The sequence below is a fragment of the Bubalus kerabau genome, chromosome 2 (assembly GCF_029407905.1).
Source record: "Bubalus kerabau isolate K-KA32 ecotype Philippines breed swamp buffalo chromosome 2, PCC_UOA_SB_1v2, whole genome shotgun sequence".
Taxonomy (NCBI): Eukaryota; Metazoa; Chordata; class Mammalia; order Artiodactyla; family Bovidae; genus Bubalus; species Bubalus kerabau.
The window spans coordinates 181,113,966-181,141,001 of NC_073625.1; the positions used below are offsets into that span (position 1 = coordinate 181,113,966).

Sequence of the window (27,036 nt, forward strand, 5' to 3'; positions counted from 1 at the left end):
AGGGGTCTTATTCAACACACACAGCTAGGATCCTGTTGGAACACTCTGGAAACAAAGACTGGAAGGTACCACCTTTTTCATGCTCCAGAGCACCACTATCTCCTGGAAGAGAAACTTTCTCTGATGTCCTGATCTTTACAGCTCCTGCCCAGGATATGATTCTAGATTACCTGGCTCTAGAGACCAAGGGAGCTTCGTGTTCTGGGTCCTAAGGAACTGTTATAATCAGTGTCACCCAGAAAGGAGCTCATGCCCTAGTCGGGTGCCTGGATTTTTGTGACTACTGCTAGAGAACACCTCTACATTAACTGGCTCTGGCGGTAAGTGGGGGCTTCCCTGGTGGATCTGCAAGAATCCACCTGCAATGCGGGAGACCCTGGTTCAATTCCTGGGTTGGGAAAATCCCCTGGAAAAGGGATAGGTTACCCTCTCCAGTATTCTTGGGCTTCCCTGGTGGTTCAGACGGTAAAGAATCTGCCTGCAACGCGGGAAAGACCTAAGTTCAATCTCTGGGTTGGGAAGATCCCCTGGAGGAGGGCATGGCTACCCACTCCAGTATCCCCAGAGAATCCCCACTGGTGGGCTACAGTCCATGGGGTCACAAAGAGTCAGACATGACTGAGCGACTAAGCAAAGGAGGTCAGTGGGGCTTATACTCGTGGGTCCTACAGGACTGCAACCCAAGGAGAAAGAGTTCTTAAACAGCTACTATCACAAAGGCACAGCAAAAGGCAACAGACCCTGGAGTTGCATTCTTTCTGTGAAGGGAGATTACTAATGGATCATCATGACTGCTAAGGGACAAGCTTCTGATTAGGCATGCATCTTGGCGTTGACTGCAGTCCTTTCCAGAGACCTTGGAGGGCACTACCTTTGCTTTCACACTCTGCTGCCTCCAGTGCACAGATGGCATGGCTGTACACATGGCTTGTGCCCAGGGGCCTCCCTTTGATTACCTAGCTCTAGGTGACTGGAAGGACTTGCATTCCTGGATCCCACAGAACTATGGCAATCAGAGGGATAGTTCTTAGCAGGCTACTACCCTTAAGGCACTGTACAGAAAGTAGAATGAGGCACACTCCCCAGGCTTTCTGTGAAAGAGTCCCCTTTACTTGTCTTGGACCTTTGTCCTAAGGAGTTTCAGGTTTGGCTCACATTTAGTGGCCTATGGAGTTGCTCTCAAAGAACGTAGGCTGTGGATACCTTCTTGGCATTCTCCCTCTGCCTTGCTCCAGCCCAGAAGTATTACCCAGAAAACAGCTCACATGGAGCCCACATGTTGACCTCCAAATCACCTGGCTCTGAGGACCAATGTGGCTTACTCCTGCAGCCCTTCAGAACTGTATATACTTGCATACTTTAAACGCTGCTGCCCCAGCTTCCAGTCAGTCTGAATCTAGGTGCTGAGATTCTCCACTTTGGGACAATGACAGGTCTTGGCACATCCTCAACTACTAGGTGCTACTAAAAATACAATAGGCTGCCTAGACAAGTACAGACGTTTGAGAAACACCCAGAAGCTGAGGCAGGGTTGAATTACAAGGTTCATCTCTTACACAAGGCCACTCCTTCAACACTGGAAGAGGTGGTTATTTCATTTACTGTACAGAAACAAATGGAGAGTCAAGGAACAGAGGAATATGTTCCAAATGAACATAAAATAAACCTCAGAAGAAACCTTAATGAAATGGAGGTAAGTAATTTAGGACTACCTGATTAGAGTTTACAAAAATGCTCACTGAACTGTGAAGAAGAATGGATGAACACAATGAGAACTTCAACAAAGAGACAAGAAAAAGATAAGAAAGTACCAAGTAGAAATCAGAGAACCAAAGAATACAATAGCTGAACTGAAGGACACACTAAAGGGGTTCAACAGCAGACTGCTGCTGCTGCTAAGTCACCTCAGTCGTGTCCGACTCTGTGCGACCCCATAGACGGCAGCCCAGCACGCTCCTCCATCCATGGGATTTTCCAGGCAAGAGTACTGGAGTGGGGTGCCACTGCCTTCTCCGCAATGGCAAACTACATGCAGTCAACTCACAGACAAGGCAATGGAATACGCCCAATTAGAGCAGCAAAATGAAAAAAAGAATGAATACTGTGAAGATGGCTTCAGGAGCTTATGGGACAACACCAAACAGACTTTCACTTTATAGGCTCCTAAAAGAGGACGAGAGAAAGGAGTAGAAATCTTATTTGAAAAAATTATGGCTGAAAACTTCCCTAACTTGGGCAAGAAAACAAGCATCCAGATCCAGGAAGTCCTGAGAATTGCAAACAAGATGCTACCAGGGCTTCCCTGGTGGCTCAGTGGTAAAGAATCTGCCTGCCAATGCAGGAAACATGGGTTCAGTCCCTGATCTGGGAAGATCCCACATGCCTCAGGGCAACTAAGCCCGTGGGCCACAACTGTTCTATTCAGCCTGTGCTCTAGAGCCCAGGAGCCGCAACTACTGAGCCCTGGTGCTGCATCTACTGAAGCCTGCATGCCCTAGAGCCTGCGCTCTGCAACAAGAGAACCCACTGTGACGAGAAGCCTGCACACCACAACTAGAGAGCAGCCCCTGCTCGCCACAACTAGAGAAAAGCTCACATGGCAACAAAGACCCAGCACAGCCAAAAATGATAAATAAATCAAATTATATTTAAAAAGAAGCTATCCAAGAGACCCACACCAAGACACATTGTAACTAAAATGTCAAAAGTTAAAGACAAGGAGATAATCTTAAAAGCTGTGAGAGAAAAACTAGCTCTGTACAAGGGAACTCTCATAAAGCTATCAGCTGATCTTTCAGCACAAACATTGTAAGCCAGAAAGCATGATTCATTCAAAGTACCGGAAGAAGACAACGTCCACTCAAGAATACTCTGCCCGGCAAAGTTTTCATTCAGAATCAAAGGAGAGATAAAGGTTTTCAGACAAGCAAAAGTGAAAGGAGATCACCACCACTAAATTGGCCTTATAAGAAATTTTAAAGGGACTCCTTTAAGCTGACAGAAAGGATGTTAATTATAATTAGTAACAAGAACACAAATGAAAGGATAATTATCATTGGAAAAGTGAATATATAGTGAAGGTAGTGGGTTAATTACTAATAAAGCTAATATAAAGGTTAAATGAAAAAACTATGATTACAATAATTAGCTAAAAAATGCACAAGATAAAAATATATAAAATGTGACATTAAGACATACAACATGAGAATAAATGTTGAGTTTCAGAATGGGATCAAACTTCAGATGTTATCAACTTAAAATAGACTGTTACAGATATAAGTTGTTAAATGTAAGTCTCATGGTAACCACAAAGCAAAAACCTACAATAAATAAACAAAAGAGAAACAGGTATAAGAATACCACTAAAGAAAGTCATCAAACCAAAAAGGAAGAGAGCAAAAGAAAGGAACAGAGAAAAACTACAAAAGCTGCTAGGAGACAATTAACACAATGGCAATAAGCACATACTTATCAATAATTACCTTATCTGTAAATGGACTAAATTATCCAACCAAAAGCCATAGAAAGGCTAAAGAAATAAAAAGCAACACACTCCTATATATGCTGCCTACAAGAGATACACTTTAGATATAAGGACACACTGAAAGTAAAGGGGTGGAAAAAGATTCCATGCAAATGAAAACCAAAAAATAAAGATGGATTAGCTATATTTATATTAAAAACAAACAAAAAACAAACTTTTAAAACATACTTTTTAATAAGAGACAAAGAAGGGCATTACATAAAGGGGTCAATCCAATGAGAGGATTTGACATTTATAAATATTTATGTACCCAAAATAGGAGCACCTAAATATGTCTCACATTTATTAACAGACCTAAATGGAGACATAGGCAGCAATACAATAATAATAGGGGACTTTCATACCCCACTTACATCAATGAAAAGATCACCCAGACAGAAAGTCAGTAAGGAGATACCAGCCTTAAACAACATATTATACTATATGGACTTAACAGATATTTATAGAACATTCCATCCAAAAACAACAGAATACACATTTTTCTCAAGTATATATTGAACATCTTTAATAGATAGATAAACCATATGTTAGGACAGAGACCAAGTCCTAATAAATTTAAGAATATTTAAATTGCATCAAGCATCTTTTCCAATCACAATGGCATGAAATGAGAAATTACATGACGAAAAACGGAAAATATACAACATGCTACTGAATAACCAATTGGCCAAAGAAGAAATCAAAAGAGAAATCAAAAATACCTTAAGAAAAACAAACATGTAAACATTAACATGCTAAAATTTATAAAATACAGTAAAAACAGTTCTGTGAGGGAAGTTTACAGTGATAAATACCCACTTCAAGAAGCAAGAAAAATCTCACACACAATCTAACTTCACCTTAATGAATTGGAAAAAGAAAATACAAAGTCCAAAGTTAGTACAAGAGAGGAAATAAAGATTCAGTTCAGTTCAGTCACTCAGTTGTGTCCAACTCTTTGCGACCCATGGACTGCAGCACGCCAGGCCTCCCTGTCTATCACCAACTCCAGGAGTTTACTCAAACTTATGTCCATTGAGGTGGTAATGCCATTCAACCACCTCATCCTCTGTCGTCCTTTAGAATAGAAATAAATGAAATAGAGACTAAAAAGACAACAAAGATCAGTGAAACTTTAAGAGCTAGTTTTTAGAAGACAAATAAAATTGACAAAACCTTAGCTAGACTAAGAAAAATAAGAGAAAGGACTCAAATAAGTCAAAAATGAAAGAGGAGATATTACAAGTGATCACAGAAATGCAAAGGATCATACAGACTACTATGAACAATAATATGCATACAAATTAGACAAACCAGAAGAAATGGATAAACTCCTACAAATATATATGCTCAAAGACTAAAGGATGATGAAAAAGAAAGTCTGAATAGACCAATCACTAGCAAGCAGATTGAATCAGTAATCAAAAACTCTCAACAAACCAAAGTCCAGGACCAAATGGCTTCACTGGTGAATTCTATGAAACATTCAAAGAAGAATCAATATCAATCTTCTTCAAACTCTTCCAAAAAATATAAGAGGGGGATCATTTCAAAACACAGTTTATGAGGGTGGTATTACCCTGCACCAAAACCAGACAAGAGTACTACAAAAAAAAAATTTTTTTTACAGACTAATATCCCTGAGGAACATAGATGCAAAAATTCTCAACAAAATATTCAGCAATACATTAAAAGGATCACATACCATTATCAAGTGAGATTTATTTCAGAGATGCAGGAATGGTCCAACAACTGTAAATCAGTCAATGTGATACACTATATAACAAAATGAAGACAAAAATGCTATGATCATCTCAATAGATGCATAAAAAATATTTGACAAAACTCAAATACACTCATTTACGATAAAAATCTAAAATCTCTCAACAAAGCTAGCATAGAGGAAACATACCTTAACATAATGGCACACATGACAAGCATGCAGCTAACATACTCAATGTTGAAAATCCTGAAGCTTTTCCTCTAAGATCAGGTATAATACAAGGATGCTCACTTCACCACTTTTCTTCAACACAGTACTGGAAGCTGCAGCCAGAATAGTTAGGCAAGGAAAAGAAATAAGAGGCATTCAAATTGGAAAGGAAGAAGCAATACTGTCACTGTTCGCAGAGGACATGAACGTAGCTAGGAAACCGCAGACTCCATCACAAACTAATAGAACTAATAAATGATTTCAGTAATACTACAGGTACAACATCAATTTAAAAATCTATTGTGTTTAATAACAAGCTATCAGAAAGAGAAATTGAAGACAATAATCCCATTTACAACTGCATAAAAATAGTAAACTACCTAGGAGTAAATTTAACCAACAAGGTAAAATACGTGTATACTGAAAACTACAAAATGTTAGCAAAAGAAATTGAAAAAGACACAAATAAATGGAAAGATGAAAGACTGAAAGAATCACTATTGTTAAAATGGCAATACTATCCAAAGCAATCTACAACTTCAGTGCAGTAGATATCAAAATTCTAATGGCATTTTTCACATAAATAAAACAAACAAAAAAATCCTAACATTTGTATGGAACTGAACAGTCAAAGCAATCTTGAGAAAGAACTAAGCTGGAGGCACCATGGTCCCTAACTTCCAAGTATTTTATAAGGCTATTATTACATGCAAACAGTAAAGTTTTATGGGCATAAAATCAGAGACTTGGATCCATAGAACAGAATAAAGAGCCCAGAAATAAACCCACATATATATGGTCAATTAATTTATGACAAACAAACCAAGAATATACAATGGGGAAAAACAGTTTCAATAAATAATGTTGGGTAAACTAGACAGTCACATGCAAGAGAATGAAGCTAAACCACTATCTTACACCATTCACAAAGTTAACTCAAGATGGATTAAACACTTGAACATTAAGACCTGAAACCATAAAACTCCTAGAAGAAAACATAGGCAGTAAGCTCCTTGATATAGGTCTTAGTGATAATATTTTGAATCTGTACCAAAAGCAAAAGTAAAAAAAGTAAAAGCAGCAAAAGGGAAAATACACAAGTGTGACTGCATCAAACTAAAAAGCTTCTGCATAGCAAAGGAAACCATCAACAACATGAAAAAGGCAACCTACTGAATGGGAGAAAATATTTGCACATTAGTAACTGACCGAGGGTTGACACCCAAAACACACAATGAACTTACACAATTCAAAAGCAAATAAACACATCCAATGAAAAAATTCAAAAACAAAAAAAAACATCCAATGAAAAAATGGGCAAAAGATCCAAATAGACATTTTCCCAAAGGAGACATACAGATAACTAACAGGGACATGAAAAGATGGTCAACATCACTAATCATCAGGGAAATGAAAATCAAAACCACAATGAAAGAGCAACTCAAACCTTGCAGAATGGCTAGTATCAAAAAGACAACAAATAACAAGTATTGGCAAGGATGCAGACAAAAAGGGAAGCCTTGTGCACTGTTTGCAAACACGTACATTCACACAACCATTATGGAAAATGATAGAGATTCCTCAAAAAATTAAAAATAGAACTACCATCAGATCAGATCAGATCAGATCAGTCTCTCAGTCGTGTCCGACTCTTTGTGACCCCATGAATCGCAGCACGCCAGGCCTCCCTGTCCATCACCAACTCCCGGAGTTCACTCAAACTCACGTCCATCGAGTCAGTGATGCCATCCAGCCATCTCATCCTCTGTCGTCCCCTTCTCCTCCTGCCTCCAATCCCTCCCAGCATCAGAGTCTTTTCCAATGAGTCAACTCTTCCATACAATCTAGTAATTTCACTTCTGAGTATTTATCTGAAGAAAATTAAAAAACACTAATTCAAAAAGACACATGCATCCTCGTGTTCACTGTAGAATTATTTATAATACAAAGATGTGGAAACAATCTCAGTATTTACTGATGAATGAATAGATAAAGAAATCATGGGATATGTGTATATATAAAGAATATTATTCAGCCATAAAAAACAAAAAAGTTGCCACTTGCCACAGCATGGGTGGACCTTGAGGGCATTACACTAAATGAAGTAATTCAGACAAAGAAAGACAGATACTCAAATACTGTCTGATCTCTCTTACATGTAGAATCTACAAAAACAAACAAAAAATGAGCTCATAGATAAAGAAAACACATTGGTGGCTACAAGAGGCAAAACTTGGATCAGAGGGTGGAAGAAATGAGTGATCAGTGTTTTGTTTTAATAAACTGAGTTTAAAAAAAAACTTAAATGCTTTCTTCAACAAATATATAAGAAACATATTAGGTTGGTGCAAAAGTAATTGCAGTTTTGAATTGTTGAACTCTGCCATTTGATATTGGAATGCATTCTTAAGTGTGATTGTTATACATCATTTTAATGCACATTTTTCACTTTATATTTCTTTGCTAATGACTTATTACTTGCTATTTATTTTATCTTTAGTCTATGTAAATAATGCTAGACAAAAAGCAAATTTGAACAATTTTCTTATTTGAGTTCCAAATAGGTTGTAAAGCCGTGGAGACAATTTGCAACATCAACAACACATTTGGTCCAGAAATTGCTAATGTACTTACAATGCAGTGGCAGTTCAAGAAGTTTTGCAAAGAAGATAAGAACTATAAAGATGAGGAGCACAGTGACCAGCAATAAGAAGCTAACAACGACCAACTGAGAGGATCGTTGAAGCTGATCCTCTTAGAACTAGATGAGAAGCTGCCAAAGAACTCAGTGTTGACCACCCTACAGTCATCTGGCATTTGAAGCAAATTGGAAAGGTGAAAAAGTTTGATAAGTGGGTACCTCGTGAGCTGACCACAAATCAAAAAAATCCCAACAACAATGAACTATTTCTTGACCTGATTGTGACATGCAACAAAAAGTGGATTTCACATGACAACCAGAGACAACCAGCTGAGTGACTGGACCACAAAGAAGCCCCAAAGCACTTTCAAGGCCAAACACACCAAAAAAAAGGGTCGTGGTCACTGTATGTTGGTCTGCGGCCCATCTGATCCACTACAGCTTTCTGAATCCTGGCAAAACCATTCCATCTACAAGTATGCTCTGCAAATTGAGGAGATGCACCAAAAACTGCCACATCTGCAGCCAACACTGGTCAACAGCAAGGCCCCAATTTTTCTCCACGACAATGCCCCACCGCACAGCACACAACCAACACTTCAAAAGTTGAATGAATTGGGCTACAAAGTCTTGTCTCATCTGTGATATTTAGCCGACCTCTCACCAACTACCACTTTTTCAAGCATCTCAACAACTTTCTTCAGTGAACACACTTTCACGACTAGCAGGAGGCAGAAAGTGCTTTCCAAGAGTGCATGGAATCCCAAGGCGTGGATTTTTATGCTACAGGAATAAACTTCTTTCTTACTGGCAAAAATGTGCTGAATATAATGGTTCCCATTTTGATTAATAAAGATGTGTTTGAGCATAATTATGATAAAAAGCAGAGACATTACTTTGCCAACAAAGGTCCATCTAGTCAAGGCTATGGTTTTTCCAGTGGTCATGTATGGATGTGAGAGTTGGACTATAAAGAAAGCTGAATGCAGAATTGATGCTTTTGAACTGTGGTGTTGGAGAAGACTCTTGAAAGTCCCTTGGACTACAAGGAGATCCAACCAGTCCATCCTAAAGGAGATCAGTCCTGGGTGTTCATTGGAGGGACTGATGTTGAAGCTGAAACTCCAATACTTTGGCCACCAATGCGAAGAGCTGACTCATTTGAAAAGACCCTGATGCTGGGAAAGATTGAAGGCAGGAGGAGAAGGGGACGACAGAGGATGAGACGGTTGGATGGCATCACGGACTCGACGGACATGGGTTTGGGTGAACTCCAGGAGTTGGTGATGGATAGGGAGGCCTGGCATGCTGCGGTTCATGGGGTCGCAAAGAGTCAAACACGACTGAGTGACTGAACTGAACTGAATAATGATTTAAAATTCACGGTCTGAAACCACAATTACGTTCGCACCAACCTAATAAAAGGCAAAGTGAAAATATCAATAAGAGCAGCAAATCGTCTGCATTACCTCTTTGTGTTTCAAATCCAACTGACTCCTGAGAGCCTTAAGTTCCCGTTCACGGATGTCCAAGCAAGTTTCTAGAGCGTGTGTCTGTCCTTCCCATTCAGATTTTTTATGAGCTACCATTATGTCAATCTGTTTCATGAGCTCCTGCAGTTCTGCTTCACAGGATGTCAAAAATCCCCTATAAATAAGAACAGACCCTTAAGAACACAGAACATATCTCCAAGTGGCTTTTCATCTTTCACATGTAAAAACAGAGCAAATGTAAACCTACCTAAGGTGGAACAATGTCAACAAATAATCAGAGTAAAAAACAGGATCTCCGAGCTTTTCCCTTTAAGGCACATAAGGTGATCAGCTATTCCACAGAACAGTCTTCCTCCAGCAGCCAACCTAAAGCCTACAACATGTGGCCAAACACAGACTGATGGAAGTCTGGTTTGGGAGTGAGACTTCCACAACCAACAACTATCTCATCTTTAACATTTCAGGGAAGCTTTCTGAAGAATCCAGGAAAGCATATGTCATATTCTCAGCTAGCCAAGCAAATAAAAAGCTTTGGAAACAAGTAGGAAAATGACAATACAACTTTAAGAACTGTCTTAAGAAATTCTTCCTTGAGCCAAATTTATTCCAACTACTTCTTTCCAACTTATTATAAGCAACTTACTACAATCTATCTTCCTGTAAACTTACTGATGTCCTTCAATATTTCAGGAGATGTCAGATATTACAAAGGTAAAAACACAAGTGGACACAAATGTATTGGATTCAAAGAGGTTTCCAGGAATGGCCACAGAGAAATAACTACTAAGGCTTAAATATTAAAAAAAAAAAATCATTTGCTCTTAGTGTCACAAAATCCTTGTTTTTTAACAGTCGAAAATTTAAAGTGGGTTGACAGAAAGTATCCAGCTTCACACTGCTGAGATGAGGGACATGCTCACCCCAAGGAGACATGCTGTCCACAAACATGACACGATCAGCCTAGATTTTGTTCACATTTCTGCTTCTGTACCCAAAGCACAAAATGGTCAGAGGCGTAACTCAGACATGCTTTTTAAACTCAGTGAGAAACTTAGGGTCAAAAGCAAACTTACCCATCATGCCCCCGATTTTGTATTCCTTCCAACAAAGCCTCCATCGCCAAATCTCCTTTGTGTTGGCAACTGGGAAAGCAAAAAAGTCAGTCAGGAGAAAACTCATTTTTTATGTTGCAACATTCCAACTTACAAACTTAAGAATGTGAATGAAAGCATACAAATTAACAATGAGAAAATGTAGCACTCCTTAGGATAACTGTAGAAGAGTCAAGGAATATCCCTTCAAGAAATAGCAGAAACAAACACACTTCAAAATAACTTCCAATGATCTGCGCTGCCAGTGACACTTCCCCGCATGACTAAAATCAAATGCCTTACTGTGGCACCCCTACTTTCTCACGTAAGAGCAGGTCTGGGTGGAAGTGGGTGCTAGCAGCAGAGGGACACAGACACTAACAAATCAGGAGGTCAGACGAAAAATGAGCTTCTTTAAAGAGACAGTGTTAAAAGGTAAATGTTCTGTGCTTGAACTTATTGGTCCATCATGGGAGCTCCTATTCAACTCTAGATGACAGGCCCATGAAGCTCCTAGAACAGCTTCCATCCCCTAAGAGGCGACTACTGACCTTCCTCTGCACTTCATTGTTCTTAGTCCTTAACAGGTCATTTCACTGGAGTTACATCACACTGGAAATGTCTTTTTTCCCACCTTTTTCCCTTACTATTCCACCCTCAAGGGCAGAAACCCAGTTTTATTTACATCTGCAGCTCCAGGGCTTAGTATGGCATTTCAACCTGATCTGCGCTGAATGCTTTCGGCTGGCTTATCTCAATTCCCCTCCCTTTTTTACCTAGCCCCCTGTAAAAACTGGTCTATAGCTGGAGAACTGCAAAGAATCTAGCAGAGGAAGAAGGGAAGGGAGACAGAACAGACTATCACAGAAAGAGAAAGACACACCATAAAGAAAGGCAGATGAGACGAGAAGGACCGCCCTTAAATCTGGATATGCCAAAGAACAGTAACTGCTGTAGGTTTCTCACTTATCACAAATCTTCAGAATGTTCATGTGTCAAACCACTACTCATTCCTGAGGAACTGCTTTCTTCCTTCAACATTCAGAGGCTCAACTCTGAATCCTCTTCAAATTATATTGCTCTAAGAGGACTTGACCTGCCTCTTGAGAAACCTGTATGCAGGTCAGGAAGCAACAGTTAGAACTGGACATGGAACAACAGACTGGTTCCAAATAGGAAAAGGAGTACGTCAAGGCTGTATATTGTCACCCTGCTTATTTAACTTATATGCAGAGTACATCCTGAGAAATGCTGGGTTGGAAGAAGCACAAGCTGGAATCAAGATTGCTGGGAGAAATATCAATAACCTCAGATATGCAGATGACACCACCCTTATGGCAGAAAGTGAAGAAGAACTAAAGAGGCTCTTGATGAAAGTGAAAGAAGAGAGTGAAAAAGTTGGCTTAAAGCTCAACATTCAGAAAACTAAGAGTATGGCATCTGGTCCCATCACAGTATAGATGGGGAAACAGTGCAAACAGTCGCTGACTTTTATTTTTCTGGGCTCCAAAATCACTGCGGATGGTGATTGCAGCCATGAAATTAAAAGACGCTTGCTCCTTGGAAGGAAAGTTATGACCAACCTAGACAGCATATTAAAAAGCAGAGACATTACTTTGCCAACAAAGGTCCATCTAGTCAAGGCTATGGTTTTTCCAGTAGTCATGTTATGGATGTGAGAGCTGGACTATAAAGAAAGCTGAATGCAGAATTGATGCTTTTGAACTGTGGTGTTGGAGAAGACTCTTGAGAGTCCCTTGGACTGCAAGGAGATCCAACCAGTCCATTCTAAAGGAGATTAGTCCTGGGTGTTCATTGGAGGGACTAATGTTGAAGCTGAAACTCCAATACTTTGGCCACCTGATGCGGAAAGCTGACTCATCGGAAAAGACCCTGATGCTGGGAAAGATTGAGGGCAGGAGGAGAAGGGGACGACAGAGGATGATATGGTTGGATGGCATCACTGACACAACGGACATGGGTTTGGGTAGACTCCAGAAGTTGGTGATGGACAGGGAGGCCTGGCGTGCTGCGGTTCAAGGGGTCGCAAAAAGTCAGACACGACTGAGCAACTGAACTGAATGGAACTGAACTAACCACTAGATATACAGTACTGAAACTGAAATAGCCCTTTTCAAGGAATTAATAGTCCAGTATGGGAAAGAAAAAAATTTACTAAAATGTTCCCCTAAAGTGATAAATACAGTGACACAGACATGCATAAGGTATCCTGCAAACACAGGAGAATAAGAAGACTGGAAAATACAACCACGGCACATTATCTGCACTTATTTCTAAAGTTACTATCAGGAGTATTAAATAACTATTCATGCATAAATATGGCAGAGAGGATTTCTTTCTAGTTGGTTTATCATTTTTATTATACCAAAATTAGACAAAATAAAAAGTTAAAGGTTTTCATGTTCTATTCCACTGTCTTTCAAACAATGATACAGTCAATTACAACAAGACAAAGATTCTGCTTTGCTCCACTGCAGGAAACTGAAAGGCAGCACACAGTTCAGACAGTACTAGGCAGATGAAGATCCAGAACAGAGTCTTACTCTGCAACTAACTAGCTTTGTGTCCTTGGACTTCACTTTCTTTCTTTATGAAGGGGCATGACCTATATAGTCTCCAAAATTTTTTCCAGTTTTTAAAGGGATTCTAATGGTCAAACACATATATACTGTAAGTACCATGCTCTTGACAACTCTATGTGGATATTTAGATTTAGTAACATAATACACAATATATTTTCTGGATGACATTATTTAATAATTAGCAATATTTATTTTGTTGTTGTTCAGTTGCTAAGTTGTGTCTGACACCATGGACTATAGCACGCCAAGCTCCTCTGTCCTCTGTTAGTTTCAGGAGTTACTCGAATTCATGTCCAGTGAGAAGCTAAAAGTCACTGAATGCTCAACTGTTCTGCCTTGTCTATACTGTCTAATTCAATCTTCATTACAATCGTAAAAGATACATACTATCATTTTGAGGAAACTGAGGCTTGAAAGGTTAACTTGACTATGGTAAACTACAAACCACAGTCCCAGGACTCCAACCGAGGCAGGGTGACTCCTAGGCTCCAGCCAATATGTGATCTTTATATATTTTACAGTATTCCAGGTCTTAAAATACATCAGCATATCTTTTTTTGATTTAATAATATCTTCCTGATATAAACAAAATGAAACCAAATTGAAAAGTCTGGACACAGGAAGAAATACAGACTGAACCATGACACCACCGCCATGGACACCAGAGGGCAGCAGCACAACAGTGAAAATAGCCCATTTCAGACATTAAAATCATGGTCTAAGACATTGAGATCTGTTTTAAACAAAAGGTGCGGGTGATGTAGGGAAGATAAGTAACATTTGCTACAGAAAATAATCTAATATATAATGTTTTTTAAAAAATACTTTCACCATCTTCTTGAGCAGCTAACAAACACCATCCCTTCTTCCTGAGGATCAGGTAAAAAGTAAGAACTCAGATTTCTATGGACTTTTCTGAGTTTCTCTCGCAGCTATATCACGGACTCCTTTCCTAACAATCTGACCCTCATTCAGCTGCATGCAGTACATTACTCTGCTTTCCTTTCTGGCCTGTTCCATGCAATAATTATGTAAAGTTTATTCTTTGTCCAAAATAAATACAATTTTAAGTATTACGTTGGTGCAAAAGTAATTATGGGTTTGCATTGTCAAACTTTGCCGTTTGATGTTGGAATACATTTTTATAGAAATGTGGTTATGTTATACATCATTTTAATGCACATTTCTAGCTTTATTTTTTTTGCTAATGACTTATTACTTGCTATTTATTTTATATTTATTTTAGACTAGGGAAATGATGTTAGACAAAAAGTAAATTTGAACAATTTTCTTGAGTTCAAAATGGGTAATAAAGTAGCAGAGACAACTCACAACATCAACAATGCATTTGGCCCAGGAACTGCTAATGAATGTACAGTGCAATGGTGGTTCAAGAAGTTTTGCAAAGGAGACAAGAGGCCTGAAAATGAGAAGCGTAGTGGCCCGCCATCGGAAGCTGACAACAATCAAGTGAAAGGATCACTGAAGCTGATCCTCTTACAGCTACAGAAGAAGTTGCTGAAGAACTCAGCATCAATCATTCTATAGTCGTTTGGCATTTGAAGCAAATTGGAAAGGTGAAAAACCTCAGTAAGTGGGTGCCACATGAGCTGACTGCAAATCAAAAAAAAAAAAAAAAATCATCATCCTGAAATGTCATCTTCCCTTATTGTACACAACAACAATGAATCATTTCTCTATTGGACTGTGATGTGCGATGAAAAGTGGATGTTATAGGACAAATGGCAACCACCACCTCAGCGGTTGTACTGCAAAGAAGCTCCAAAGCACTTCCCAAAGCCAAATATGCACCAAAAACAGGTCATGATCACTGTTTGGTGGTCCGCTGCCTGTCTGATCCACTACAGCTTTCTGAATCCCAGTGAAACCATTACGTGTGAGAAGAATGCCCAGCAAATTGATGAGATGCACCAAAAACTGCAATGCCTGCAGCTGGCACTAGTCAGCAGAAAGGGCCCAATTCCTCTCCACGACAACGCCTGATCACATGTCACACAACCAACACTTCAAAAGTTTAACTAATTGGGCTACAAAGTTTTGCTTCATCTGCCATATTCACCTGACTCAACCAACTACCACATCTTCAAGCATCTTAAAAACTTTTTGCAGGGAAAATGCTTCCACAACCAGCACAGTGGCAGAAAATGCTTTCCATGAGTTCATGGAATCCCAAGGCATGAATTTTTATGCTACAGGAATAAACAAACTTATTTGTTGTTTGCAAAAATATGTTGACTGTAATAGTTCCTATTTTGATTGGGCTTCCCAGGTGGCGCTAGTGGTAAAGAAACCGTCCGCCAATAGAGGAGACATAAGAGACATGGGTTTGATCCTAGGGTGGGGAAGGTCCTCTGGAAAAGGGAATGGCAATCCACTCCAATGGACTGGAGAATCCCAAGGACAGAGGAGCGTGGCAGGCTGCAGTCCATGGGGTCGCAAAGACTCAAACATGACTGAGCAACTTAACACACTATTTTGATTACTAAAGATGCACTTGAGCCTAGTTATAATGATCTAAAATTCAGTCTGAAACCACAATTATGTTTGCACCAACCTAATAATTAGTGTCATAATCTGTTATTCCTTGCCATTAACATAAAGTGTTAAAGTAGTTAAATGGAAACTTTGCAGCTCTATAATTGGCACAGGACATGCTTAGTCATTTCAGCATTTAGACCAAGACATCAACAATCAAAAGTTATAATTAAAAATCTGCATTGGAATGAAGACTGTTTTAAATCAGTGAAATCTAGAATAAGGTGGTTAAAGGAAATACAGGCTTTTTCATCAAGTCTGGAAAGCTGGGAAAACATACTTTAAATCTTAGAGAAACAGAATCCAAAGAAGGTATCTAATAATGGACAAATCTTTGAAATTCATTAACATATTGGAATTTAAGAGCTAGAAAGGACCAGAAGGCCTCCAATTTAGCTTCTTCACTTTATAGATCAGGAAAAATACCCAGAAGTATGTGCCTGAGATCAAATTATTCACAAAATGGGACACAGAAAGAAAATAAATCTAGTTGGAATTATGAATTAATCCTAAGAGAAAGAATATGTCTATTCATCAAGTCTCATTTTAAAGGAGGATTACAATGTTTTGTCCCTTACCTGCCTTGGTGTTACTGTGATTACAAAGATCTACGGCTGTGTCAGATATACTATGACTGAAAAACTGTACCTGCTCCAATAAATAATCAGTATCATTTACAAATGCCCAAAAGGGTTCCTACTGAAACTTAAGGGACAAAATTATCAGATAAAAGATCAAAGAAACCTCCCAAAATAAAAGTGAAATTTTAAAACATGGTCTAAATTATGACTCCAAATTCAGAAAGAATAAGGGCAAAGACTAAGAAATCTTTAGTAGACAAAAATACAATCTTACATGGTAAAAATGCTGTAAGCAAAACTGAAAGATAAATGACAACAATACTTAAAGTTTTATCACAAGGGGTTAATTATCCAAATGCATAAAGACTAAAACTACTAAAAACTGAAGGGAAAAAAGAAATCTATAGAAAAATGGGCAGAAGATAAGAACAAAGAGTTCACAGAAAGAGAAATCCAAATAAACATATGAAAAGATGCTTAACCCTGTTCACAGTAGAGAAATATAAACTACATGTTATGCATAATTGTCAAAATACATTAAGCATATAAAATTATATATAGATATATAATATATAGTGCATTTGTTCTTATGTAAGGACAAGCCCCAAACTGGTAAATATGATACCTATAAGAAAGGGAAATAGGGTAGACAAAACAGGAAGCTAAACTTGTCAGGATGGACCTTAACGGATACTTGTTTTATAGGCACTATGCCAATGTTTTACTTATAATGAAACAAATCCAAATGAAGGGGGGAAAAAAGCAGTATTGAAAATTACTGGAAACGAAATAAACTATCAACTAGATACCAAGTTGACAGCCTTACCATGTAACAAATTGCTTCATATGCTTTGAAAACACAACAACTTTACTGTACATATTTCAAGTGGGGTAGGTACTAAGGACAAAAAAAGTACTACAAAGAAATCCTAAACACCATTCAGGAAACAGTTAACAGTAAATTTGGTATTCTTAATTTGAAAGAATTACATACAGGAAAAAAGTAACTATGTTAATAAGCAAAAGAGAAAAAGATATAAAAAATATAAAATCAAGTGTTTTTAAAAAGCTATGAAATTAAATTGGCAATATCAATGTGAATTCTGTATGTTTCTTGTTTTTAAAATGTATCTATTTCCTAACTTTGGCTACTGTAAATCCTAAAACCAATGACCAACCTAGTAGCAAGAGCACCTCTAGCACCCAGACTTGTCTCTCAAATCACCTCAACAAACCAGGGCTGCTTGGTGGCCAGAATGTATAAGTGAGCCAGGAACATGTTTTAAAAGAAAATAAAGAAACTCTCAAAGACTACCACTGGTCATATCAAAGTGGACAGGAGCCAACTTAAACAGACTGCCACTTGCCAACAACTTGAGTACGCAAAAAAAAAAAAAAGAGACTGCAATAGGTTGAGAAACTTTAAATATATTCAAATCTATAAGTTCATGATGATTAAAAAAAAAAGAAAATCCTCATGGTTACCTTTGAAGGTTGCTAGGCCACCAACTCATTACTGTGCTCTGAAAATAGAGGGAAAGAATTAAGCATTTTTCTTGCTTTTCTTGTACAAACTGTATTTCAAATAGCTGGTGGGGTTATCAAACAGCTGGTGAGTTAAAAAGTTCTTCATAAAAAATTTCCAGCTAATAAATACTAAGGAATGATGGAATCAGAAAATCACTATATTGCAGGCCCTAATGCAATAATGGATATAAGCAACCTAAATCCATGAAAGGATCTCACCATTAAGTGAATGGTTCATGGATAATTTCATGATGAATGGATTGGGCTGACAATACCTGAACCCATGCTGCTCAATCTTAACATTAAGAAAGAGAGAAACTCAGAAATAACGTGCCTCACTGAAGGATTCTGCACCAACAATGGAATCTTCTTCTGCCTCCCTCCCCCAAAAAAGTCAAGGTTGACTCTGATCAAGCTTCTAGATCAGTGCTGTTCAACAGAATTTTATGAAATTATGAAGACACTTTATATATGCAGCATTTGAAGAGTAGCTATTTGGCATATGTGTATTGCTGCTGCTGCTGCTACTGCTGCTGCTGCTAAGTCGCTTCAGTCGTGTCCAACTCTGTGTGACCCCATAGACAGATTAGACACTTGAAATGTGCCCAGTGCAACTACAAAACTGAAATTTTTAGTTTTATTTAATTCATTTAAATAGCCACAGGTGGTTGACACCTACTATATGGGCTGTGCAAGTCTAGATTTCACTACCAGTTTATTCCCTTTAAAGGAAATAAAGGGAATAGGTGTACAAGTTAAAAGATGGCATCTGGATGCAATCAACTAAATCTAGAACGTTAAGGGAAAAAAGGGAGGCAACAAAATTGTAACATTAAAAAAGATTGAGGGGCTTCCCTGGAGGTCCTTCTAGTGCAGGAGGTTGCTGGTTCCATTCCTGGTCAGAAAGCTAAAACCCCACATGCCAAGTGGCCAAAAAAACAAAACATAAAATAGAAGCAATGTTGTAATAAATTAAATAAAAGACTTTAAAAATGATCTTCATCAAAACAAAGCAAAAAAATCTTAAAAAAAAAAAAAAAACAGAAAAAGATTGAAAAAGTGTATCAACTCAATGCAACACATGGATCTCTATGGGATTTTAATCCAAACAAGCTGATTTTAAAAACACATATATGGGACAGGTGGGAAAATCTGAACCCGGACTGCATACTGACAATGTTGTTCAGTCGCTAAGTCATGTCCAACTCTTTCCAACCCCATGGACTACAGCACTCTAGGCTTCCCTATCCTTCACTATCTACTGGAGTTTGCTCAAACTTACATCCAATGAGTCAGTGATGCCATCCAACCATCTCATCCTCTTCCATTGACCCCTTCTCTTCCTGCCCTCAATCTTTCCCAGCATCAGGGTCTATAGGATTTTTACTAATTTTCATAGATGTGATGACAAAACTGTGGTTTTGTAAAGCTGAAAACACAATCTGAGTTCTTAGAGAAAAAAATTTAAAGTAACACAGAAACCAAAAATTCATTTCCTGAAACCCAGGTCAGTGTCAGTTTTAGCTGAATTTCAAACAAGCTGACATACGTTTAAAAGTAGGAAGCTCTAATAAAGTTGACTACTGATGCTGTTACCATCTAATACCACTACTACGTTAATTGACAATGGGAAGGGCCAAGCAAAGTTGTTCTACATTTTAACGCGAGACAAGTAGCATCAATACAGTTAATACATACAACAACTACAATAATTGTTAAAACCTGAATATACATCCATTTTAAAGAGTAGTGTAACTGAATGTTTATAAACATTTAGCCCATTTTAATTTCAGTGGTTCTTACTATACTGATCCCTGACGATATAGTCAAGAGGCAAGAAGCTCAAGATAAAAACCTAATGATACTACATTTCAAATAAGAAAATACATATCCTTTATTATATCATTAAGCTACAGCTATGATCAGTATAGAAATATTTGAAGGTAAGGTGTAATGATCCTTATGGTTTCCTCTTCGTATCTAGAAAATAGTTAAATGCAAGCATGTGGGGAACTGTATAACTACAAGGCACAAATCCTACAGTACTGTTTTATTAAAGGAAGAAAAAAAATGTTAACACTGGTTTAAGGAACCGTTTGTAACGCTTAAGGAAAACTACTCTGCGCAATACGTGTGCTTTTAACTAGTCGCTGTAAATGAACACGAGTCGCTGACAGCAAGCTCACTTTTACTCTGATGTTGTAAAAACTACATTATGAGCCTAAAGTTTACTACTTTCAAATATGTTCATGATTGTAGTGTTCTATGGACCCATCCCTTTTTTTCTATTTATTTCGCATCCCTGATTTCTATGGAGCAATAAGTTCAGGGTTCCCCAAATTCTGTCCTTCATGATTTCTGCCACATTACCATACCTCTGGAACTAACATTAAGGTTTTTAAGTCAATTATTTTCAAAACTTGCTAAAATTCCCACCCATAAACGAACCGCTATCACCTGCCGTCAGTAACCTAAGTCGCAACAAGGCTAGGAAGCTAGCCAGATGAAGCAGCCCAGGCGGGAGGGCTGGGCAGGGGATACCTCCCTAGAAGTGGCAGACTGACTCGCTGCCGACTCCGCTGGGAGAAGGGGAGCAGCTCGCCCACCCCGCCGCCCTCCCGCCGGCCGGCCTCAGGGGAAGGGCTGACCACCTGGCTGGCCCGGACTGCGCGCCGTGGGAAGCCATATCTTGCTTCGCGTGTCTGCGAAGCGTTTGCGGCGAGGAGGGGCGGGGCGCCGGGGCGGAGCCGGGCCGGCGGAGGCGAGCCTGGAGGCCAGCGGGTGGCTGAGGAAGTCGGCCCCCGGCCATTCGGCCGCTCAGTCTGCGGCCCCACTGCAGCCAGGGCTGCCTCCGGTTCCGGACACGGGCACCCGTTGCCTGTTGGACTTTCACACATGCGGTTACAGGCCTGCCACGAGCGCGCCCCCGAGTCTTCCCGCCGTTACCTCCGGATGGAGGCGCGCACGCGCGTCACCGCCAACCTGACGTCCAGTCACGGTCTTCGGAACGTTCGTTCCGCCTACTGCTCCTTCACTTTTGATTGAAGCAACGTCCTCCTGACTCCCCCTCCGCCTCGCCAAATGGGCTGACCGACATCCGGGGATCGGCGAGCAGGGCGCGTCTGTCACATGACCGCTGGGGGCGTGGTTCTGGCCGCACTGGGCCAGTGCTGGTAAAGGTTTCCCGCGCCCTAGCTTAGGTAGTGTAGGAGTCAGATCGGCCGAGGTCGTTGTCCTCACCTCATCCTCATAACTACCTCCCTTACCGCACGTCGGGAGGGTAGAAAGGGACTTACACGGCGGTCCTGGACGTCCCCCGCTTCCGCATTTGGTATAGCCCGCCTCGGGCCGGAAGCCGAGGCTGTGGGGCGGGATCCCACGCCTGTACGGACGGTGGTGGCCCGAGAGGGTCATATTTAGCGGGGGAAAAGGCATTCCAGGTTTGCTCTTTTAACTACAAGCTTACGGAGCTCTAAAACAGAGGTGAATAAAACTGCCCCTATCCTGGAGAAACGTACGCACCGCATGTCTGGGAAGACCCTGTAACGGGCAATGTAACAAGCTCCTGATGGGGCCCATTTTCGGCGCCCAGGGAAATATGGAACCTGCGGAGGGGCGGGTACCGCGTTCTTCTTGGGGCTTAGAGAAAGCTTCCTGCAGGAGGCAACCTGGGAGCTAAGTTGTTTAGAGTGACTGGGGGTTAGCTGAGGAAAAAAGGAAGAAGAGAGCATTCCAAGCTTTGGGACAGTCAAGAAAGATTTTGTTCAGGAAAGTGGTAACAGTTCATTATGGGGACTGGCAAGTGCCTGGGACGGTGGCTGTGGCCTGGTCAGTGCCCGCCTTGTACTTTCCACGCTTCCAGCCCCTGAAGAGTGAAGGCACCTTAGCGCCTAACTCTGGAAATGAGACATTAGCCCCGATGAGCTGACACCCAACTTTGAGTTTGGAAGGAAAAATAGGTGTTCGTGATGGGGCAAAGAGACCTTTTTAGGTGCAAAAGCTGGAAAGTGTGACAAGTTAGATGTATTCTAAAGAATAGGTGAAAAACAATTTGAGGCCAAATTGGGGAGAAACATGCTGAATCATTAATAAGAAATTTACGCACAGCAATTGGAAACAATAATGCTTGAACGATCAGTCATAAAGCCAACTTAACTTGCCTAGTGAATCATAAAAACAAGGAACCATTCAAGGGCAGAATGCATGCTGACTCTGAGTGATCCGAGAAAACTTGACCAAAAGATGGAATCTATGTGTGACTAGGAAGATCAGCTGGGAGGTACTGTGATGTTATAAAGAAACTGTAATCTAATCCAGGTGAGATGAGTCTTTCCCGGGATGATCCAATGCCAAAACATCCACACTAGAAAGCCTAGAGAACCCTAGTGCTGGATTACATCATCTTTTCATTCTTCATGTTTAAGAAATAACCTCTTTGGTTTACAGGTCCCATCTGACAAGATCAAAGCTTCAAGAGAATGGACAGTGAGGTACAGAGAGATGGAAGAATCTTGGATTTGATTGACGATGCTTGGCGAGAAGACAAGCTGCCTTATGAGGATGTTGCAATACCACTGGTAGGCTGTAATGTGTGCTGAGGGTGATGAGTTAAAGGTCTGATCTGGTAGACCCTAGTAGCTATAGGTTATCAATGGACAAATAAACTAAAGTCAAAGAAATCAAAACTATGGAGTCCTCTGACTCTGGAAACCTCTGGAGAGTATTAAGCTCAACTTCGTATTTGAAGAGAAATGTGGTTCAGATTGCTGAGGTGACCAGCTCAATTAGAGGTCATATGAGAACTAGAACTGAGGTCCTCTGAGCCATGTTCTGTCCACCACACCAAAGGTAGTAAAGAACTTAACGCATACCATGAGGAGGAACAAGAAGCAGTGGTATATGCACTTAATTTCTCTACCTGTGGCCTGTCATTTTTAGAAACTCACAGTTTTGGAGCACATATCTATTCTAGGTTCCCTGGAAAATATTCAGAAGAGACCTGGCTTTTCTTCTTTTACATTTAGATCATCAGGCTTTTTTCTTTCCTAATCTCTGGAAAATTCTTCTGCAGGGAGTTTGTTAAGCTTCATGTCATAAGATCTAAACGTTTTACTCGAATAAATGCTTACTAAAAATTCTGTTTATGTCATAGAAGCCTAACAAGAAGAACCAGGACTGTTTTTCTTTAGAGCCTGCCAAGAGTTGTTGATTAAATAGAGCTTGCGAGCAGGTGGTCTGCTGCAGCCATATATGTTTTCATTTAAGAATAAGAGGTACTGTGTTCAAGGAATAATACACATAACAGGTAATAAATGACAGCTTAGTTCAAGTTTAGAAAAATAATCAAAAGAGCATAATAAGAATTATAGCTCCACTTTCATTGAATACCTGTTTTGTGCCATGGACTGAAGTTGAAACCTGACATATTTTATCTGTATCCTTAAAAGAACCTTTGGGGGTGCTGATGATGTCCCCACTGTACAGGAAGAAAATAGGATCAAAGAGGGGATCTTGCCCAAAGGTTGGTAGCTAATAAGCTGGACTTCACACTGAGGTCTGTGAGGCTCCAAATCCTGCCCTGTGGACTTCTGTTGGTTCTTTCGTTCCACAAGCAGTTCTTTGAAACCTATTGTGTGCCTTAAGACTAGGTAAACATAAGGACATTTCCTGCCCCTCTGAGTCTAGAAAGGCAACATATATCAAAAAATAATTGTAATAGTAAGTGTTCTGAGTGGAGGTCATGAACAGCTATGTAGTCTAGAAAGTGACTGCTTGCCTGGTGGGCATTAGAAAGGGCTTCAAGAGGAAAATCACATTTAAGCTTGTCGTAGGAGAGGAACAGAGGGTTAGTGAGGATGGGCAAGCAGTGGGAACAGATGTGCAAAAGTTTTGAATGGCTTTGGGAGATGGTAAGGTATTCAGTGTGGATGGAGAATATAACTGTTGTAAGTAAGAAGAAAAGTTGGTCTTGGACCTTATTTTGAAAGGAGCATTTGATACCAAGCTTACCCCTCATCCTGAGGAGTGAGGATCCTCAAAGTAGAGATCTGCTGTGTTCAAAATACTAGAAGATCAGTTCAGCAGCATTATTAGAGAATGTCTGCCAAGGAGAAAGGAGCCAGTGACAGAACAGAGAGGCCAGTTAGGAAGCTAATGCAGTGCCTAGACAAAGGAGGAGGGCCTAAACAAAGGCAAGAAAGTGCAGAGGAATCGCTGAATTCTGGACATGCTGACAGCAGGATTTGGGGATGATTTGTGTGGATAGGGTTGAGGGAAAGGGAAATTTCAATGCTGACTTCCAAGCTGTAGCCTGGCCCTGTTGCTAATCCATGTCTTTTCCCCAGGGTTTGCGATTCTAAGGCAATGTTTGTGTCAGTTAGCTTTTGCTGCTGCCTAACAAATACCCCAAAATATGGTCGCTTAAAACAATAGCTGTTTATGTCATGATTTTGTCACTCAGCTGAGTCTTCTTGTCTTTGCTAGCATGGTTGATCCCTGCTGGACTTGGTGTTTTGCAGTGGGCCAGCAGACTGGCTGGTGGCTAAGTAGTTCTGAAGGCTTTGATATGTCTCACAATGAGCAGGCTGTCAGCTGGAATGATGAGCTAACTAGGCCACAGTCTCATTATCCAGCAGCTTAGCCCAGACTTCACATAGTCATTTTCAGATTCTAAGAGCAGGGTGAGAGGAAACTGCAAGCCTTCCTGGAGCCTAGAGCCTAGACCCAGAAGTCACATGAGCAACCCCAACCGAGGGTTGGGGAAATAAACTCTGACTTTTCATAGGAGTAGCTGCAAAGAATTGTGGCCATTTTTTGAGACTTTGTGTTTGTTTTCCAGGCACATAGGCAATTTTATATGTTGGCATTTGTTGCAAGAGACAATAGTGACCAAATTAAAGACATGCTTATTTTAGAATGAGATGAAATTAAATAACTGATTAACCAAGGACTTGTTTATGCTTTGTCAGCTAGAAGTAGTTATTGAAACCAAATTTTCTCTTTGAGTGCATTATTGCTTTACAGTAAATGATAGTTCCTTTCAATTTGTACAAGTATGTTTGAATCTGAGTTTTACCTTTGTAGAACAAAATGTATGTGATTCAGATATACTTGTACATCTTACAATTAAATCATTTTATTCATATTGAACGTCATTTTGAAGGAAAAAGTTATTATATTCATATACTGCAAGTTGATAAATGAAAAGAAATATATTGGTACCAGAGAATTCTAGTACTAAGCAGAGTTCTGATAGTAACAAATTTAAATACAAGGAAACTATCAAAAAATTCTCACCACAGCACAAAAAACTGGTGAACTATGCGAGGTGATGGACGTGTTACCTAGCCTTACTGCAATAATCATTTCACTGTATATACGTGTATCATCATGTTGTACACCTTAAACTTACACAGTGTTATATGTAAATTAAATCTCAGTAAACCTGGAAATACATAAGGACACTACCCCAGATTCTACACTAAGTGTGGCCCATGGCTTACCATTTTCAGACAATTGTGGGTAAGCTGCGTTGCTTTCTGCTGCCCTGCTCCACCACTAAAGGGAAGTCTCTTCTATTGTCTTATGTTTCCGTGCTCCCCACTCACCTCCATTATGTAACAGAGGCACATTGGATACCTTTGAATTGTTTTGAATTGGATTGTTTTGAATACTTTTCTCGTGCGTAAGGAATATGCCAGCAGATGCGGCATTCTATAAAGCAGCCTCCCCCCTCCACCCGCTCCAAAAGATTTAGTGCTAGCTGTTTTCATTGTTCCTAGCCACTGGTGAAGATGGCAAGTAGTTCATGCCCTGGACACCCCATGCAGTGCTGACCTGCGTTACCTCACTTGGCCCTCACAGCAGTCCTGTGAGGCGATGACTACTGTTTTCTCTCATTGCTGAAAAGGAATCAGAGCCTCCGAAGGTCTGAATACCTCGCCCGAGTACCCCAGGAAATGGTGGAGTCATGGGCTAGGATCCCGGTGGCTCCAGGAATCCTGTGTCTTTAGCCTTCTGCCACAGTGCCTCCCATACAAGCCCCAGAGTCATGATGCCGTTGTTCTGGCTGGAGGCGGATGGGGCACGTTTGATCAAAACTTGTGACTTTTTTTCCTCACTTTTTTGATTCTCGCTCTTTCTGTAGGATATCTATACTACCTGTTTCAGGAACTCACAGGTTTTCCTTCTAAGTGTTCTTGAGTTTTAAGGGGTTTGTTAATGCAAAGGAAGCCATCGTTCTGAATGTCCTTTGTACCTTTTCAGAATGAGCTTCCTGAGCCTGAACAGGACAACGGAGGCACCACAGAATCTGTTAAAGAACAAGAGATGAAGTGGACCGACTTGGCCTTACAATACCTCCACGAGAACGTTCCCCCCATAGGAAACTGACACCTGGCTCCTTGTTCAACAGATTTTTTTTAAAAAATACAGATACAAAACATTTTCTTTCTGTCTCCTAACTTAAATCTTTTAGTGATAGATCAACACTCAAAAATGCGCAACTAATTTTGTGGCAGCAAGATACAGTGTGAAAATACTCAATCAGGTTGAGAAGCTGATTGCGGTTTCTTAGGGATGTAGAACATCTGGCCCTTTGAACCTAAAGTTCTTCACTGACTAGCTTGTGTTTGAACATGATTCATTAAACATTTGCCTTTAATTCTGATTTTGCTTTACTGTCAGAGTTTATCACCTCCCAGCTACTTACATGTGTCCTGTGACACAGGTGATGGGGGATATGAGAGGGAAAGGTGAAGAAAGACGAAGTCAGACCTGAGAATGAACTCCCATTCTGAGAATCATCTGAGTGGGTTTGTGTGGAGTCTGTAGATGTTGTGGATACATAGCCTGGTCACTGACTACTGGGATTCCTAAAATTCCCCATGAAATTTTCAAAACTTCGGATAAATTTACAAATTAAAAGCTATCTTGACAATTAATTTCTCTTCTCCCTACAACTTTCTCCGGTGCCTCAGGAAAGGTGAGATGGACCAATAGTTTTACCCAGTAACAGGATTCTTTATGTTCCCAAAGCCCTTTAAGGTATAACTGAAGCACCGTGGAGTCAGTATTTGGTTACACATTT

The 27,036-nt window shown here is 40.0% G+C and overlaps 2 protein-coding genes across 17 annotated transcripts in view; one reads left to right on the forward strand and one right to left on the reverse strand.

Moving 5' to 3' along the window:
- The window catches only part of CEP63 (centrosomal protein 63), a 79,326-nt gene extending 57,898 nt beyond the window's left edge, over positions 1-21,428 (reverse strand). For 3 of the 12 annotated variants that reach the window (XM_055569623.1, XM_055569622.1, XM_055569628.1), the window contains exons 1-4: positions 20,895-21,428; positions 17,907-17,944; positions 10,664-10,732; positions 9,567-9,744 (exon numbers count right to left, since the gene is read on the reverse strand). In XM_055569623.1, the coding sequence (XP_055425598.1) occupies positions 9,567-9,744; positions 10,664-10,732; positions 17,907-17,944; positions 20,895-21,383 (774 nt within the window). In that variant the 5' untranslated portion in view covers positions 21,384-21,428. Of the gene's footprint in view, positions 1-9,566; positions 9,746-10,663; positions 10,733-11,564; positions 11,631-17,906; positions 17,945-19,230; positions 19,529-20,599; positions 20,875-20,894 lie in introns of those variants that run through there. The other 9 variants (XM_055569624.1, XM_055569627.1, XM_055569630.1 and 6 more) reach the window with 9 other exon arrangements.
- On the forward strand, positions 20,985-26,605 carry ANAPC13 (anaphase promoting complex subunit 13). 5 transcript variants are annotated; one of them, XM_055569638.1, is made up of 3 exons: positions 20,985-21,121; positions 22,395-22,525; positions 26,214-26,605. In XM_055569638.1, exons 2-3 carry the CDS (start codon positions 22,427-22,429, stop codon positions 26,337-26,339), a joined length of 225 nt encoding a protein of 74 aa, XP_055425613.1. In that variant the 5' UTR covers positions 20,985-21,121; positions 22,395-22,426; the 3' UTR covers positions 26,340-26,605. The 5 variants fall into 5 exon arrangements, with proteins under 5 accessions (XP_055425613.1, XP_055425611.1, XP_055425612.1 ...); XM_055569636.1 differs by having other exon boundaries at positions 21,007-21,148; XM_055569637.1 differs by lacking the exon at positions 20,985-21,121 and adding an exon at positions 21,187-21,388.
- The last annotated feature ends 431 nt before the right edge of the window (positions 26,606-27,036 follow it).

Coding starts and splice junctions, on each gene's coding strand:
- ANAPC13 (XM_055569638.1), top strand. CDS start 22,427: ATGGACAGTGAGGTACAGAGAGATGGAAGAATCTTGGATTTGATTGAC. Junction 22,526..26,213: donor AGGATGTTGCAATACCACTG/GTAGGCTGTAAT, acceptor GTACCTTTTCAG/AATGAGCTTCCTGAGCCTGA.